Below are 18984 nucleotides of genomic sequence, written 5' to 3' on the forward strand. Positions count from 1 at the left end.
ACTGTCCCCACTGCGTGTACATAAGCAACGGAACTTGTGTAAGAAAGTTAAAATAACATGGGGGTTTTATGTCAGAGAATTTCTGTAAATGAAATTTTATTTATGCCGTGCTTCTGAAATCAAATATAAATAATATTCGAGACGAATCAGCTGAGGCGAGTAGCGTAAAAGCGGGGTAGTAATTTAGATTGGAGGACTTCAGAATTCTGATGCTAATTTACGGGAAATATTTAACAATTTTTTATAATTTTTCGCCTGCGATAACTAAAGTGCTTCTAAATTTATAAAATCAAATGAAAAAGATAAAATATAGTTATTTTATTTAATAGAGAGTAGGCCCAAATATCTTCTGTTAAACATTCATTGTCTATCTTCTCTTTATATGCATCGATATCTCTAACTTTAATTTAAATATAAATTACTTTCCTATCTTAAATATTTCATTATTCTAAAAATTTCCTTCAGTCTTATTTCCTCTTCTTGCCCCAAATCTCATCTCACCTTTTTTTTATTTAATTATTTCTAACACGCGCTCTAAAAAAAAATTGGTGATTTTATAATTCTCACGCTGCAAGTGAAGGGATAAAAATCCCTAACGTCCAATGCGTTTTTTTCAAAGGTACCCAAGATTCCCTTTCCTGAATCGACAAGTGTCAAAGAAATCCCTATAAGAATTTCTCTGTAAAAGCGCTGAGGAAAAAAAATTCTGAGAATTTCCTTTTGTGTCCAAGGTGCGAACAGATATGTTCCACCGTTATTTCCGGTGCATCAATTATGCCCTCCCGTGGAAAAATAAATGCAAGTTAAATTCCTAATCTGTCGACCACTAAACTGCAAAATTATGTTATGTGAATTTAACCATTTTTTTCCTAGTAGTCTTGGCACAGAAATTAACAAAATTTATAATTCTGTTTTTGTTACTTTTTTTTTTTTGCCTTTGTTTCAGGCATTACTCATGCCGCCGTGTGGGCAGCCTGCTGTTCTTACATCACGCAGGCCACTCCTGCCAACCTGCGATCTTCGGCCCAGGGAGTGCTCCAAGGTTTGCACCACGGTCTGGGCAGAGGCTGTGGAGCCGTTATCGGAGGAATATTTGTCTATTATTTTGGTAAGAGTCACCGCCTTTTATTTCCGTTATCATCGTTCCTCATTTTATTTATTAGCATTTCTTCAGACCAAGTGGTGGGAGAATTCGGGAATCATTTGCATATAATTTTCATTTATTCAATTCGAATTAGTTTAGCGGAAAAATTTTACATCAAATGTGCAATGTACCAGAACTGATTTTAGTTTGTTTTTTATAACATGATTTGTTTCCTGTTTGAAAAGATGGAACCGGTTTTTAATTCACTTCTCGATGTGCCACACTTTTGAAATTTTGTTCACTTGTTGATTACAATAAAATATTTGAATATTTTTTAACTTAATTTTCAATGACCCTTTTATTTTATTATTTTAAGTTCCTTACGAAGATTAGGTGCAATAAGCCAAGGTCCCGAAAGGAAGCCCCCTTTTTTATTTCGAGATAGATTTTTTCTTTGTCTAAGACTATTTAGATATCCAATTTTTATCCACCAAGCCAATCAAATCAATACCAACACTGATTCTAGTGATTTAGAAAAACAAACATCGGAAATCGATATTGATATACAAATGATTTTACTCAATTTTTTTCAGTGGCAAGTCTTTTTAATTTTTTGGCTTAAAAATATTGTTAATAGTACAGTACTTTTACTAAAAATTTTTGATCATTTTTGTACCTAATACACATCTTGAATTTCAGTACTTTTGATATTATTTATTGATCTGATGAGTCCTCTCTGTTTCCGTTCATTGGAACGTATTTCTGTTATGCTTCATTTGGTTCTTTTTCTTCATTCATTGCATTTTTTTAAAGAAAAAGCTAAGGGAATTGCTTCTTCTGTGAACAAGGCTGCAATTCTAAAATTTGCAGTCTGCATAACATTACGTTAAATAGTCTTTGACGTCTCCTCAATCTCGTTCTTTCTAGATCTAAATTCATAAGTGTGATGTATTTTACATAATCGTTTGAAAACAATTTCTCTTTCACTGCGGAACGGTAACAGAAAAGCGAGTTTTATCTAATATATCACTGTAGATTTGGATGATGTTTGATACTTAGTTCATTTTGATTCATTTTATTCTTGAGCATTTATAGAGAAAAAAATGAGTCTCATTCTATTGATTTTGTAATTCAGACTTTTGTTCGGACAAAATATTGAGAGTTCATACAGCATTCTTGTTTTAGGAAATGTTGATTGACAAGTTGCGAAGCGCTATCGAAAAGAAGTGCACTGACATTCAGCAACAAATCGGAAAAATAACCGATCGCGCAGAAGCTAGCTCGCACATAAGAATCAGAACACGTAATAGCCACCTAAGAATAAAACTATGATTGGGAAAGAATAAATGAAGTTACTTTAATTCAAAATAAGCCAAACTGGCATTAGTCCTTTTTTCTAAAAAGGTACAAAAATAATCCATAAGAGCATTTAAATGACTTTTAAACACATATCTAATATTAGATCGCTGTTACCAGTTCGGTATGCGTGGAAAAGAGTGTGATAAAAATGCAATAAGTAATGCTATAAAATAATAATAAAGAAAAAAAAACAAAATCTTAATCATACATTTTTTTTCTTAGTTGAAAAGTTTGGTTTGATTGTGGGGAATAAAGTTTTACAGCTGTCTTTTTGAGATGAATGCGACTTTCTGTCAGATTTCAGGAACAGGAGAAGAAAAAGTAGAACACACTATCTCACTCGAAGTTTTCGGTCATTTTTAACTTTTAAATGTTGTAAATTTCGCAAAGAAATTTCAAACGGAATTCTGAATTTAAATTCACCCGCAGGATTTCAGGAAGGATGAAAGATCCCGAAACAAGCCGCATTCTTTTTCTGATAACAGTCAAGCAGAAAATATTTTTGCGCATTTTGCTTAACTTTCGTGATTTATATTTCAGTTTCATAAAAAAAATGATCCTATTTTAATTTTAGATGGAAGCAATTCATGCTATTTTCTTTAATAAATACTTTCTGAAAATGGAATCGAATTTTTTTTAAATGAATAATTATATGGCATTATTAAAATTGTATTCATATAAACACTTATTTTATATTAAATTTGTATTTATGTTAGTAATCTTAAATAAATAAATACTAATATGCTTTAAAGGAATCGATGAATTTTTATTCATTTCAGTTTATCATTATTCATTTCAATTTCATCTTTTTTCTTACAGGAACCCAAGTAACATTTAGAGGTTATGGATTTGCGAGTTTAATTGTCCTGATTTTGTTCATATTTATCAATTACTATAAAAAAGATAAAGGATTTTCTTCTTTTCAGGTAAGCCTTTATTCGATGATTGAACACAAGTCAAAGCATACTTAAAAACTCAATTTCGTACACATTTCCATTTGAATCTAATGCTTGTTTTCCATCCCAATACTTCGTTATTTTGTAACACGAAAAATCAGCCATATTACGTTTTCAACTCATTGTTCTCTCTCATGGTCTTTACAATCGATGCCGATTTCTGTCATGTGCAGTCGGTTAAATTTTCGACTGAGGCTTTCTTTTACTGAATTCACGCGTGTCAGTGCTGTGATAGACGCTATGAGAATTCCAAACTTTGCTGGAGGTGTTATCACGTGACAGTATGAATCGATTTATCTGTGAATTTCATAGTTTCATGAAATTAATAAAGGTAGCAAGATTTACATTCCAGTTTTATTTAATATCTGCATTTCAGCAAGGTGGACCAATGAATTGTCGTCTAAAGAATGATTGCAGCTGCAGTGTTCAGTGAGGCAGCATAATCATAACTCCTCCAGTTATTCAAAAATCATTTCTTGCTTTCATATTTGTCGAATTTACCTTCGTGATAATTTAATATTCTTATGCAGCTAAATAAAAACTGTCTTAACCTCTGCCATTTTGTCATCATGGTGCAACAACTGATTATTATTATCTAAATGATAAATGCAGTAGCAGCAGTGGATCGTCCACTTTGACAGCATAATGATAACTGCTGCAATTATTTAGAAAAAAATGAATTCTTGTTTTCATTTTTATCAAATCTGAAATAATTTGATATTATTATGCAATTATAAAAAACTATTTATTAACCACGTGCTATCAAAAGAGTTATTGAAAAAAATCTTTTGTCATTTCCAGTCAAGTGCGAACAATGCTTACAGTTGTGACTGAAAAGTGACTCGTTCAAAGTCCTTTCATTGGATATTGTTACGAATCTGCAATGTCGCTTCCCTGGGCAGTTCGTTCTGTAGCAAAGGAAACAATTTTTCCGACGACACTAGGTGGTAAGAGTCCGCCCGCCGACATGTTAACTTTGAAATGCAAAAAAAAAAAAAAAAAAAAAAAAAACTAGCAAGGTTAAATTGAGCGTTCGGTTTCATCTACGGATTTGGAGACCTGCATCAAATTTTGGACACATTCCATCAAGAAACTCGCTGTTGGTCCATTTAGTTGCGGATATGTAAACACTGTAATTCTATCAGGCATCGAGTCAGTTTGATGAACTTTGCCAACTTTGAGAAAATCGACGGATGTGAGAACACATGCGAGGAGAAAAATCATCTTGACAGAAAGAAAGCTATTAATATCCCAAAAATCTAATATTTTGCTTAGAATTTCCACTAAACTAAACTAAATAGTGAAAAAAGTCAAGAATAAAGTTAACTTAAAATAGACATTTCAAGCGCAGAAAGGCAAAATGAAATTTATTTGTTGCAAATACGAATCAATGAACACAAAAGGGAGAAATGTCATTCCCCCCCCCCTCCCTTTTGTATATAAATTTCTTCGCCAGAGGTTTTGCTGCATGTTACAAGCTCATTCTATTTGAGAAGTTCGTGTAACCCAAAGGATGTTAATATGTAAAGATTTATTACTTGCTGAACAGCATGCATATTTCATCTAACAATATTTCTAGAATTACGTAAGCTCATTGAATTCCAGAATAGAAACAAAAAGTATAAATTTCATAAAAAATCTAAATATTTTTATATAACAAAGTCGAGTGCTAATGTCTTACTTTTATTTTTTGAATGCCGAATCGTGGTCTTTATTTAATTTCGAAGTCATATACTTGAATTTTTAATATATTAATTGAAATTAATAACTTCCGAATTATACAGCGTAAAAAGTAAGAATGTCAATCCTTATTCCATTCTCATTTTTTATATATTTCGGATGATTGCAATGCCGACTTATTTTCTATGAAAATAAGGAATCGAATTCTCCATGTATGTATCTTTTCTTTATAGAGGTTTCACCTCAGAAGTTTTTGAAAAAACATTTCTCCCAATAAGACCTGGTATTAAAGTAAAAAGAATACAAAATCAATAATCAATTTCAATTTTACATTATCAATTTCTGACTCTTATTTTATAAAAAAAATTGTATTTCGTTCGAATTTATATGCTCTTGCTTTAAAATAATTATTATAAATAATAAATTGGAGCATTTTGTATTCTCAATTTAATTTCAAATGCTTTTATACACATTTTAACTATAATTATATTGATAATAATTCCTTTACAGTTGCTTATACATATAGAAGAATTATACGTTGATTTAAAATAACGCCTAGTTCACCTATCCAGTTAAATGTATTAATTTTTAAATACCATCCGACATTAATTTCGTTATTGAATTAATTTTTAACTTTAAAATTTTTTCGCTGAAATACAAAAAAAATTGGGAGGACGGGTTTTTGAACTTTAAACTGGTATAAGAACTATTTTCCGTGATAATATTTTTAAAAAATTAACACTACAATCAACGAAATTTTGTATCACTTTAATTAATTGACATTCGTAATAAAATTTCGAAAAACTAGCCTGAGATGCACATTCTCACCCTGCAGAATATATTTTTGCCAAATTTATAACATTCAGTGAAACAGTTTGGCTTGTAATGCTCAGGCAAACAACTGGTACATATATTTTGCAGTTAGGAGAGATAATTTGAGCAAGAGGCGGATATTTTCTGAAAGGTATCACGAGAACACGACACGAATTAAATTTTGATAAATTTACACCGGAAACTTTTGATGTATTAATACTTTAACCACTTAAAGTGGGCATAAATAATAAATTGGAGCATTTTGTATTCTCAAGTTAAATTCAAATGCATTTATACACATTTTAACTATAATGATATTGATAATAATTCCTTTACAGTTGCTATATTATTTTTGTCATTAATTTAATTTTATAATTCAGATGCTCGACGATTTTAAACTAAAACTGTCCCAAATATAACTATTCTATGTTTCATTTCTATTATATGGCGTTGGGGTGGGGATATTAGTGTTTCAACTTCACAAAAATCTGAATAGTGTTGTTCTGATATTTGCCCTGAATGCCATTTCATACAGACACGCCTCTGATAGATACTTTCTAAACTTCCCTTCGCTATGATGTTTTTGTTATGCATTTACAGGTTTTTGCACGTCATTCAAAAAATGCGGTTTTACGGATACAGGAAGAACAAAAACATGCAGTTTCATCATCAACATTTCTGGGCTTCTATTTCGTATAAAAAGATGTTAAAAAAACTTACATTCTTAAACTCCGTCCTCTAGTTAACCCTTTGCACTCGGAAAGATGATCCGATGCATAATTATGCACTTAATACATGGGCCTGCTTATTATACCAAAAAAATAAACACAAGCAACTGTTTTAAGTTGAGATTCCCTGATAAATGAATTTACATCTTTTTACCGTTCTGTAGGTATTTTTAACAATTAAAATAAAAAAAATGTCAAAATGATGCCCCGTCTTGAATGGTGACTGAGAGAAGACATTCGAGTGCGAAGGGTTAATAGACGGAACTGAGGAACATTTGGACTGAGTGGAAAGTAGGTGACATCCGAGACAGCAGTAGGCCCAGTTGACTGAAGGAAGTACCTAGAAACGCCGGTCTACGTAAGTCGACGCGGATAATCGAATTACGGTAACACACCCGAGAACAACAGTAGCAACAAATACGTTATAAGATGCAACAATTAATAATATAAATTGTCGATATTATCCCTATTTTCCCTATTTCTTCCATACATATCCAACCCCAATTTACATTGATATTTTCCCCTTATTTCCTTAATTAGTTTCGGCACAAATTAGTAACACTTTAGGATTAATAAGCATTGTAACTTTTTTGTTCCTATTCTAAGAAGTCAGAATTCAGATAATTTTGTTTCTTAAAAAAACATGTTCCTTCTTCTAAGGATGATCAAGAACCCGAAGCCATCGTCGAAGAAACGGCCCACCTTGCTCCCCACGGCGTCCCTTCGAATCCGATGGCCCGATCCCTCTCCAAGCAGAATCTGCGAGGGCCCGGGATGAACAACAACGAGGGAGGATACGGGACCGCTGGTCCCAACGTCACCTCCGGCGGATATCTGGGACTTCCTGAAGGTGGAGGAGGTGAGTCAGTTCGAACTATGTTATTATACCCAAGCAGCACGTTAAATTGTAGAATGAGAAAAAAATTGTTACAGAACTTCCGCCAAAGTCCGTAAATTCAACGGGTTCGCTTATAGTGGGTGTAGGGTGCAACACAGTCAACAGGCCTCAGTAACAAACGACGACTTTTATTAACATGAAAACACAAACAAACAACAAATACACAGTTGAGACGTACACAAGCAACATACAGCAGCACACTTAGTCAACCAGCAGCCCACAAGTAATAATCGTTAGCTAACAACAATCACAGCACAGAAAGCCGCCAAACAGAATTTCGCAGGAGGAGGAATCCACGTAGACATACTGTACGGTCTCGCTAAATGCCTGCAATGCCTCACTGTCTCCTCGCTTTAGCTGTGTCCAACTCAGTACTACACAACTAGAAACTGCTGCTATGGTAAACTCTAGGATTCTGCAAACAGCTCAATTCACCTAGTCGTTTGTGCTCCACTCAACGCTTGCGCTTCGCTGGACTGATTGAACTCATTCGCCGTTTTTCGCTTTGCGACTCTAAACCTCTCTACGACTCTATATACGATTGTCTTCGGATTGGACTACCGGCCTTTTAGAGTTCCAGGAGCAGATAGAAGAAGATTATGGAATAATCAAACATATCTCTGCTTCTTTTGGCTCTATCGCCAAAGTTCTTGAAGATTCTAGTATTATCTATTTTGTCGCCAAATGGTCACCAAGCCTGTGTGTGTGTGGGGGGGGGGGGGGGGTCACTGATCCGGCAAAAAAAGCCTCAAAAAGTCCTTCTTTATTACAGTAAGTTATATTGTTGTTTCTAAAATCATAGCAGGTTACGTGCAGAAATATTGAAAGAATGATTTCTCTGTTATTGTTATTTCTGGTAGAATTTTTCTAGGAACATATATTATCTTGGCGAAATGAAATACTTTTTTTTAAAGGATCGCATGTATTTTTCAAAAACTTGTAAAAATGAAGAATTTTAATAGAATAAGAAAACTCCAATGTAAACTATAAGATGGAGAATAGTTAAGTGTTTGATTGAACGAGAGGATGCAGGAATTGTTTAAAACTAAACGGAACAATGCATAGTTTTGCATTTGGTTTTTAACTGAATGAATGAAACGTCGAATAAAGAAACGATGTGAAATTCTAGGTTTAAGTTGTTCCATTTATAAGAACAGAATTTCATTGTAAAACATTTGATGGAAGAATCGTGAATTTCATTTCTCGGAAAACCTTTTACACCAAAGCAGTTATTGTTTATATAAGGATAGTGTTGTGAGATTCACTTTTATGATAGAAACCTCTTCTAAATAATTCAGAGAAAATTAGTTCTTTGATCGACCCATCAAGAATGAAACCTTATTTTTCAAAAATATTTTGATTTGTTTTTCCCACTCCGAACTGTGACTTTTGGTACGCAAGGCAGCTGAATGCACTTGGGATCATTTTAAATATATTTTTCTTTTCTGTAATAGACACATTATATAAAGCACGTTATAGTATATTTCTTCTTTCCTAACTTCGGAACCCTATTTATTTGAAGTGATATTTAAGTGTGCTTCATACCATTGTGCCATTATATTGTGCTTCATACAATTCAATATAAATACTACTCCAAGACTCATAGTTAAAAAATATCAATTGATAGAAAATCTTTCACAATTGAGTATCTTTTAGAGGACAACTGAAAATCAGATCCTTGTAATACCGATAGTTTTATCAAGCTTAACGTATCAAATTAGAATTTTAATATAAGCTGTCCTGTATAGTATGTGCTTTCGAAAGTAAGGTAGAAGAAATATGCTTCGCATATGCGCAGTGAAAGATTATTTACTACAAATACTCAAATTCCTACAAATACTCAAATTTTCAAGGAATCTACATTAGTTTTGGTGTAATCTACTTCAATACTATCGCGTAATCTGTAAGTTTCCCGCAATTTGTTTGAAAACTCTGTGGTAAGACTTGTGGTAAAATTTAAGATAAAAAAAATTGCATCTTTCAGAATTACGTGCTAGTTTTACGAAACTATTTCGAAGTATTGCAACGATAAGATTTGCAAACCATTATCGGTTTTTTTTTGTCCAGATGAGCCCAAATTATTTTTATTTCATCCATTTCTGACCTTAAATCCTTCGTAACCGAATCTTGACTAAAAAAAATTATAAGTACAAGTGTCTATTTTACTTGACTGAATTTCATAATATGTCTTCTATTGTTCTGATGCTTTCTTACTCGGCCTGAAATTCTTTGTCGATGTGACTTGAATGCCTCGCGCTCTGAATACATTGTTTATTACTTCAGCCTTCGAAATTTGATGTGCGTCGAATCCACCATTTCCCTCCAAATTAAAAAAAAAGAAACTTATTGAAATTCCGAAAACTCAGTTTTGATAGTTGATGTGCATCTTTTAGCACAAGTATAGACAATTCATTTTTTTAAAAATAGGAAAGGTAAGTTAATTCCCCATAGTCAATTTTGTTTCTCAAAAACATTTCCTTTCAGGTACAAAATATTTTATAATACAGTACTGGTCACGTAAATAGAGAAATAGCGGAAAAAACTGAACATTGAATGGTGCTGAAAATAATCAATACCCATTTGCTCCATATGATGAAAGGCAGTTTGCAGGGAAAGTGTCAGTGCTCTTAAGAAATATTTTGGATCTTAGTTACCAAGTTCAGATAACAATGTGCCATTAATACATATAATATTTTAACTTAGTATAAGATTATAAGATTTTTAAGATTCAAATGCTTTGAATCTTATATATTTATTTTAATAAGAGAACAAGTGTACCAGAATTTTCTGACACTCACATTAGAAAGCTAACACAATTTGCAAACTTTCGAAAACAAATGAATGCCCTATCTATTACAAACTCAACAATTACAATTTTATCCAAAAAGAATTGATTTCCGTGAAAAATAAACTGTAAGTGTCGAAACGACTGACAAAAGTTGTGGCAAGGAATATGGGTGAGGAGTAAAATAATCGGCCAATGAAAGTGTTTGCTGCAGTTGGAGCGGGCAGATCATTATTTTGACGGATGAAGTTTTGCAAATGGTACTACATAAAAGAGTTATGCCGGCAGTTTAAATATCCTTATCTATTTATTGTGCATCTGACAAGTGGACTTGATTTTTGAAAGAAATTATGAATGAAAGTAGATTCGACCGAAAATCATTTTACTGTACATAAATCCTCAACAAATAAGATTTTAAATGGAAATGAGCTCTATTTTTCTTAGCTAACTTTCTGAAAAATGGTTTAATTTTGATTTTAATTTAATATTTTTCTTCTAAACAAAATTATTTGGATGCCCCCCTTTTTTTGCAATGCACTTCCTTTTTTTTAGTACTTTCTGTGATTTTTTAAAAAATTTTACAATTTAAGTATACTGCAGAGTTGGAACTTGATTTATGATGTTTATAACAATTTAAGTAGTTAATCCAAACCACACCCTTAAACAATATCTGGTACAAGAAAAAAGCATTTATATTTTTTGCATTTCGTGAAAAATGAGTCATGTATTCATTGAATGTCGGATCTTTTTTTAACCTTTTAGCATGTATTTGCAACATGAATAGAAATATACCACAGATTGTTTAACAAGAACTGAGACAAGCTTGATAGTAACGTTTATTGAAAATGTGTGATACCTGCGTTAAAACTTCGAAATCTTACTTCTTTAAATGTGTATCTTCCAAAAATGTACAACAAACTCTTATTGTTCTGAAGCATTTTGAAATGAGTATTTTATTTTGATTCATGTTGAACTAGCTCTTGTGCCTTTTTAACCCATTCACTGATTTATTTCCTTTACTGTGATATTAGATGAAGTCTTCGGTTTTGGAATGTGTTGTCTTTTTGATTCAATTGAGTATAGAGTCATTCAGATATTTATTTATTCCATGTCATTTTTGCATAGCATTATAACAATTATGAATAGCTTAATTGTTGTTTAAAAAAGACAAAATAAGAAAAATCGATACGTATGGATAAACCGGTTAAGGGGTTAATAATTATTGCTTGGAAAAAGTATTCGTAATAATGAATGCACTTTCTCCCCTAGGTTACGCAGGGGACGGAGGCCAGAACTATACTTCCGATTTCAACATGAACAAGACGCCCCTAGCAGCCCCCGTGGATGGGGCCCTTACGCGTCGAGCTCTAGCCGCGGCTTTCAACCCGAAGGGCATCCTCGCACAAGCGGCCAGTCCAGAGGCGGCCTACGAGTACGAGTTCATCAGGAGGGATTTTGAGGTAATAATGTGAGACTATTTTATTTTTAACTCAAGAAAATTCTTTTAAACCCTCCGCATGCAATGACGAGTCTGATATCGAATGACAGAATTTTTAATTAGTTAATAAGTGAAAGGATGAAAGAATTTAAAACGCTTCGAAAACCTGAACGCCCTTATATTATTACAGAAATTAAAATAAAATTAAAGTCCCAAATAGGATGTGTCATCTAATTGGGAATTTAAATTCTGAGGTCAAGAGGTTCAATGGGGATTCATCGGAGAAAAACGAGAGTGGCGCATTGAAAGATACGCAGACAATTTAAAAAATGATAATATAATGCATTTTTAGGAAACGTTGTGAATGCAATGGGAACATCCATATTCATGAAAGAATCCATTTCTGAGGAGTTTATATATATATAAAAAAAATTAAACAGCAGGGCATCAGCATTGAAATGAGAAATAATGATTCGTCATCCGCTTATGCAACTGGCGATTGTTGTGAAAGCCCGCTCTTAAATTTTTTCAGTGAAACGTTGATCGTGCCTCATGCAATGCGGTTGTACTCATTTTCAGCTTTTTCCTAACAAAAAGATATTACTTCAAAAGAATGGATCAATCGATATCATTTTTTTAAAATATCGATATCACTAAAATGGCACGCAATGTGAAATATATTTTTAAAAAATTATTAAAAAATATATTACTTTAAAGCACGCCATCATTTTTTTTTACTTTCATGTATTACAAATTATTTTCATATATAATTAAAAAAAAGCTATGGGCTAAATGGATAGAATTTTGTATAAACTTTTTGCGCTAAATTTGTCAATCAAATCAAATTTTGAGCAAAATCCATTCTGGAGAAGTCGATCTGTCCGGATATAAATGAACACCGTGATTACAAAACCAGGAGATCCGGATGGATAAAATTCGGTTTACGTACTCAGCATCTATAGTGTCAAATTTTCCAGGTGTGGTTTCCGTCTGTCGGTCTCAGAAGTATGTGAACTCAAAAACGCAATTTAAATCTATCAAATTTGATAAGTTATTTTGTGACTCCAAGTGTCACTCTGTGTCAATTTTTTGTTTTAATGGATTGGAAAAAAGGCGTCTAAAACACATTCGATTTTCGAATACTGTTAACCGCATGCCAGGGATGAATCGCCAAATAACTTGCCGAAGATCACAAGATAGATTCAGTAAAAACGTTGAACTCACGCCAAAGTTTAAAATTGTGTGACTATTGTACACCCATGCCATGTAAGGCATTCTCTGGGATGAAACCTTTACTTGAAAGTATGCCAGACAGTTTCGTCGGCGCCGCTGGTTTGTGTCTGCTAAAAAGGCAAGTGAATGAAATATTTACGAACAACCATTATATGAATACCCTTGCATGAAGTGATTGACGGAGCCACTGCTCCTGCAGGATCTGGCTGCGGTATTCGATAGCTGGGAAGATGCGCATGTCTTCTGCATAGTGTGCCATTACTGCTTCTCTTTTAGAGCCGTTTGGGGCCACACTGGCCTGGTGGTAAAGTCTCGACTTCGGAACCGGAGGGCTTCAGGTTACAGACCTGATTCCACTGAAGAACCGCCGTGCAAGTGGGTCTGGTACGCGTTACATCCGTCGGGCCAAGCTTCCTCCGGCTAGTGTGGTGTGGAAGTTTGGAAAGGGCGGGTGCCGTCTCGGGTGTCCTCCTCGTCATCTGACAGCGGCTCAAAATGACCAGGTCCGTCCCAAAATAGCCCTAGTGTTGCTTTAAAAACGGGTCGTTAACTAAACTAGAGCCCGTTTCGCCCACTGCATGAGTCGTTAAGCGACACTATTTGCATTTTCAGCCGTTTTCGATGAGTGAATGGCAGAGTTTCCGAGAAAACAATGTCTTCCGATGCGATTAGGCATCGAAATGAATCGTATTATTCTTCAGTCGCCGATCAAGAGCTCCATCAGTTTGGATTAATATATGTATTGTTGTAAAACAATTTCTGGGTAAATGTTTCAAATTGAATATGTGCAAATTTACATTTGATCTTTTTTTTTTCTTTTGCTGTTTTGAAAGAATTGTTTGCTCTGTTTTTTAAAATGTCATTCGGTGCATAGAACTGGTCAATTTATTACAATATGAGGATTTAGATAGGCAGGTACACAATATGAATTGATGACAGCCAAGCGACTGAAAGGATTTATTATTTTGAAAAAGAGGAATGTTTAAATTGAGGTGGGTTGACCATCTGAAAAACTGTTAAGGTGACAAACTTTGAAGCCTTAAGATAAGAACAGGACAGCAAAGAATGGAGGAATTCTGTAAAGCTGAGTCCCGCCATTGAAGAACTCACTCTTTAAAGAATGCGAAAATAAAGCTTTTTAATCGATGTGCTTGTGACCCCCTTTCGGCCAAGGCCCCAGGCACCTACTTAGTTTGCCTAATGAATTGGAAATCCATCACTGCTCTTATAATAATTCTCAAAAATATTATTGTACAAAATTGGTTTTTACACTATTTTAAAGATAAAAATGTTTCTTTTTACTAATAACAATATGGTTGTGCAATTTTTTAGCTATTTTCTTTAAAAAAATATGCTGCTTTCACTGTCTTATTAGATATTGAAATGATAGCTTTTCTTCAATTATTGAACGTTAAGGGAAAAAAATGTATTATTGTCCCATCTGTTTCAATTTACAAGAAGAAACTGAGCGTTATTACCGCGAAAGGCAACGCGAAATGAGAGAATAGAATTCCGTGACAGTTATATTTTTAATGGCATTATGGGATATCATGGGGCATGACTACCTTAAGAAGCCCATCTGCACAATTAAAAGAGCTGGTGCCATCTCTTAAAATAAAGCGGTTTTAATGTGAATGAAATCAACTCACACATAAGAGATTGAATTGAAAGCAGATACAACCCATATTCACAACAAATCAGCTTGTCACCAAAAGCGGCCAGTTTTAAAAATTGTAGTTCAAACTATTCACCATTAATTAAACTGTAAGCTATAAATTTATATAATTATTCTTTTATAAATCCATTTCATTGCAATTATTTCCCTATATATATATATATATATATATATATATATATAATATAAAAGATCGAGAGAAAATGATATTTCACTTTATATATAATTTTAATTTAAATGCTGATGAATCTTCTAATTAGCTTATGCTACTGTATTGTAAAATTTTCTCTTATTTCCTGAGCCAAATCCCACTTTATTAATTAATTATTTCTAACATGCGCTCTAAAAAAATGATGAATCTTTTCCTGGATCGACACGCGTCAAAGAAATCTCTTCATGGTAAAAGCACTAGGGAAAAAAACTTCTCACACTTTCGCTCTTGGACCTCGATGTGAAAAAGAAAAAATGAGATTTTATCGCGCTTCTGCCCTTGTACAAACCATGCCCTTTCGTCTGCATATATATAGGTAATGATATCTCTAAATTTAAATTAAATCCTAATTAATTTCCTAATTTTTATCTTAATTTAATCCATATTATCTTCATTCTAAAATGTTCTCTTATTTTCTGCTCCAATTACACCTTTTTTATTGAATTCATTCAACAGAAGTTCTGTAAAATGGTTGAAATCGACAAGTTCCCACACTCCGAGTGAAAGATTAAAATTTGCATCCGAATCTCACGCTATATAATCATGGGGATAAATATTTCGTTGACTCTTATCACTCTTGTGTCATACCTCATCGCTATTTGCTTGTACATAAATGATACCTCCAGGGATGGAATAAAGTGAAGTTTAAGATTCGAAAGTGTCATCTCTCTCTTCAACCACGAAACTGTTTGAAAATACATGTTCTACATTATATATATATAATATAATAGAGAGAGAAAGAGAATAAGTGTGAAATACATTTTCTGCTACAGGAAGTTGACGCTTCTCAGAGATTAAAATTTCTTTGTTAGAACCATGACCAGCCAAAAACACCGAAGAAAAAAGGCGAAATTAAAAAGAGAAAGTACAAGTGCATTCTGATACAGCTTCAGAAAGGAATTTCCCCTAAATTTGATGTAACATTTATTTGAGGGATGCATAGAATATAAAGCGTGAGAAGCAAACGCGCACAGCTCAAAAGTTAAAGTTAAGTCTGGACGCAAGCAATTAGAAAATAATTATTTTTAGGAAATTGGCAATCAAAAATATGACAGTTCTTCCTCCCCACTGCAAGCCTTGTATCACACCAGAACTCTTGCTATTTTAATATTCTGCGAAGATTTAAAAACTTACTATGTTTACAATTTTTAAAAACTTAAGGGTCACTTGTGATGGATTGAAGTAAATTTTCAATTATCAAAATGCAACAAAATATTTTCAAATGCAATAGAAATTCAATGCAATATAAGACAACACGGACATTCATTTAGAAATAAAAACAAATCCTTATAAAATATTTTGAGCTAAATAATATTTGTATGATATGGTCACAAATGTACAGAATAATTAAATTATACATCATGTTCTGAAATGGTTGTTTGTTATTCTAAATGCTCCGTTAAAAAAAAAAGTGGTGGCCACTTAAGTTCTAAAAAGGTTTGTCAAGTTATTCTTTTCTGATTAGAACTTGGAAAATTTTTGGTATATGCAAAGAGAACTAAGTGCTATTAAACAGGAAACTGTTAAAAGTAAAATGTATCACAATATACAAAAACAAGGACGTAATATATATTTCAATATATCGGTAAAAATAGTTTTTAATGCAAATATTTAGCTTTAGTGACACACCTTTGTTTTAACACCAGGGACGTCTTGTGTTAGTTTATATTTTTGAACACTGCTCATGGAATTGAAATTCTGAACAAATCTGGGAAGATGAGACATGGGCATTATGTTTTTTCAAAAAGCAATCTCCCAAAGAGAGGCAGCGCACGAGCAGCAGAATATTCAACAGATCGCAATAGATTACTCTCGCTTACTCCTCATTTCACACGGTGTTCGTTACGATGTAACTGTGCAAATGAACGTCATTTCTTTTTTCGCAATGCGAGAACTTGATGGAGTGGTGTATTCTGAATCGCATTCATATCTTTAGAACTTAAGTGTGAACTTACATAGTGGGCATACGGGCAATTGCCCCGGGCTCCCACATCAGAAGGGGAGGGGGGTCGAATAGAAAGTTTATTTTATGTTTCCTTCTTTAATGAACTTCTTTTATACAAAATATCAGTACAGTGTAAAATCCGTCAGTTTTATGTTAGCTTCTTCATTAATCTATCGTATGAACACAAAAAAGTCTATATTTCGTAAATCCATGGCTTTCTAGGGCGGAATGCAACTAAGTTTTCGCAATCTCGATGGATAAATTTGGCCAATCAAATTTAAATATCTCCATAAAGTTCTGTTCATCATTACGAAGCAGTGAAGCAGAGAGGGGCCCTCCAAAGACGTTTTTGTCCCGGGCCCCCATTAGGCTAAGTCGGGCCCTGTGTGGACTTTCAGTGCAGAGATTAATCAATCACATTCCAATTCAATACATGGCGGTCACCTGGAAGTAAGTTTTTAAAAAAAAGTAGATTTCATAAATTTTGTATGAATAAATTATAGATTAAAGACTAAAAAAATAGCAAGTAATTAAAATAAAAGAATTACAATTTTTGATGCATTAATAAAAGTTTGTTTTTAAAAATGGATTTTTATTTATTTTATTTCGTAGGCTTATAAAGAGGTGACGAGTTTAGCTCGGCAACTGAATGAAAGTATCTCGCCGAAGCATGAAGTGTTAGTTGGACCGAAACCGAAAACGAGATTGTTCAACCCGCAGCCCGAAAACCAGCAGGAAGCGGCATACGACTGGTAGAAGAGAACAATCTGGCAATGGCAAAAAATGCAATCACCAAAACAAAATATGCAAAAGATCTAAACTGAATTTTATTATTATTTTTTCCCCTTTCAACACGAATTGAATCATTGCCATGAAAATAGTTCTAAAAACTAACGGATGAAATGATTAAAAGGGTTGTCATATACATTTTCCGTTTAAAAGTTTTAGTTTTGAAATTCCAAGATAATTATTTGTTTGGAGTATATTTGAAGCATTAACAAGATTTGAATGAAAATGTTTTAGAAGTCTAAATAAAATCACAACATTTTCTTCTCGAAACATATTGCTAGTTCAATGTTTGGAAATGGATAGGATAAAATTCCCTGGGCGTTCATTCGAGTAGTTCATGTTGTGGATGATCTGGGAAAAATGAAATGGTTTTTATTAAACTCCCAGAATCACAAAAACTTTATTACCATAGCCAAGTGAAGTAAGATGCATAAAATTTTGAGTGTGATCAGTTTTCTGTAGTTAGTATTTAGAGTACCTTTCAAAGAATTCCAAATCAAATATTCATTACTAATTATTTTGCTAATTATAAAGCTTCCTAGTAAAGAATTTTTTAAAGTGAAGCAAATATAATTTTTTAGTTTTTACACTACAACTGCGTGATTTTATTTCTTTGCAAAGAATCGTGGTAGAAATGCAGAGAAAAGATACATTCCACGATTTTGCGTTTCAGTCAATTAAAAATGTGTCACGATTTTTGTAGTAAAGATTCCAAATCAATTTTATTACTATCCTGACATTTTCCCAATAACTCATTAGAATTTTTCGTTCATTGAAAACCACCGTTATATATGATGGTCTCCTTCATTCAAATCCCCATTTCACAGAATGATGTAGCAACATGTTGAAGTATATGACAACCCTAGATAAAATATGTAGTTATCTATATGGAATATGTATGCCTCCTATCTGGTATCGAAACAGAATATTGTATTTACGTTGTACGTAGAGAAAAAGTGCTGAATGATTGAGAAACCAGTCAATTTATTAGTTTAATACAAATGTAAAATATAATTAATCATTACAGCAGTGGTTATAACTTATTTTTGCAATAAAAATATAGTTTGATAGGAAATTACTTTTATCCAAGAACCATATCAAATAGAACACGTCTATTATTACTAAAAAAATTAATTTAAACTGAAAAAATTATTTTTTTTACAGAATAAAAATTTTGCAAAAAATTAAACATTCCATGTCAATTTTATTTTAGAAATTTGCGAATTTTAATTTGTAAAAGAAATTAGAAATGTAAAATGAAAAAATAATTCTGATTGTGAATATTGGTATAAAACAGGAATCCTAAGAGAAGTATTTTTTTACCTTAACATTTGTTATGGAACATTGTCCAAAACTATTCATTGTTTAAATTCCAATTTAGTAAGAAAGA

At 32.9% G+C, this 18984-nt stretch overlaps 1 protein-coding gene across 1 annotated transcript in view; it reads left to right on the top strand.

The window, feature by feature from the left end:
- Window positions 1-18399, top strand: part of LOC129975672 (major facilitator superfamily domain-containing protein 6-like) — an 84664-nt gene extending 66265 nt beyond the window's left edge. Inside the window, exons 6-10 of the mRNA XM_056088791.1 lie at window positions 947-1108; window positions 3263-3369; window positions 7281-7479; window positions 11573-11763; window positions 17418-18399. Of these exons, the coding sequence (XP_055944766.1) occupies window positions 947-1108; window positions 3263-3369; window positions 7281-7479; window positions 11573-11763; window positions 17418-17561 (803 nt within the window). The 3' untranslated portion in view covers window positions 17562-18399. The remainder of the gene's footprint in view (window positions 1-946; window positions 1109-3262; window positions 3370-7280; window positions 7480-11572; window positions 11764-17417) is intronic.
- Window positions 18400-18984: the final 585 nt, after the last annotated feature.

Source organism: Argiope bruennichi, chromosome 7 (genome assembly GCF_947563725.1).
Source record: "Argiope bruennichi chromosome 7, qqArgBrue1.1, whole genome shotgun sequence".
Lineage (NCBI taxonomy): Eukaryota > Metazoa > Arthropoda > Arachnida > Araneae > Araneidae > Argiope > Argiope bruennichi.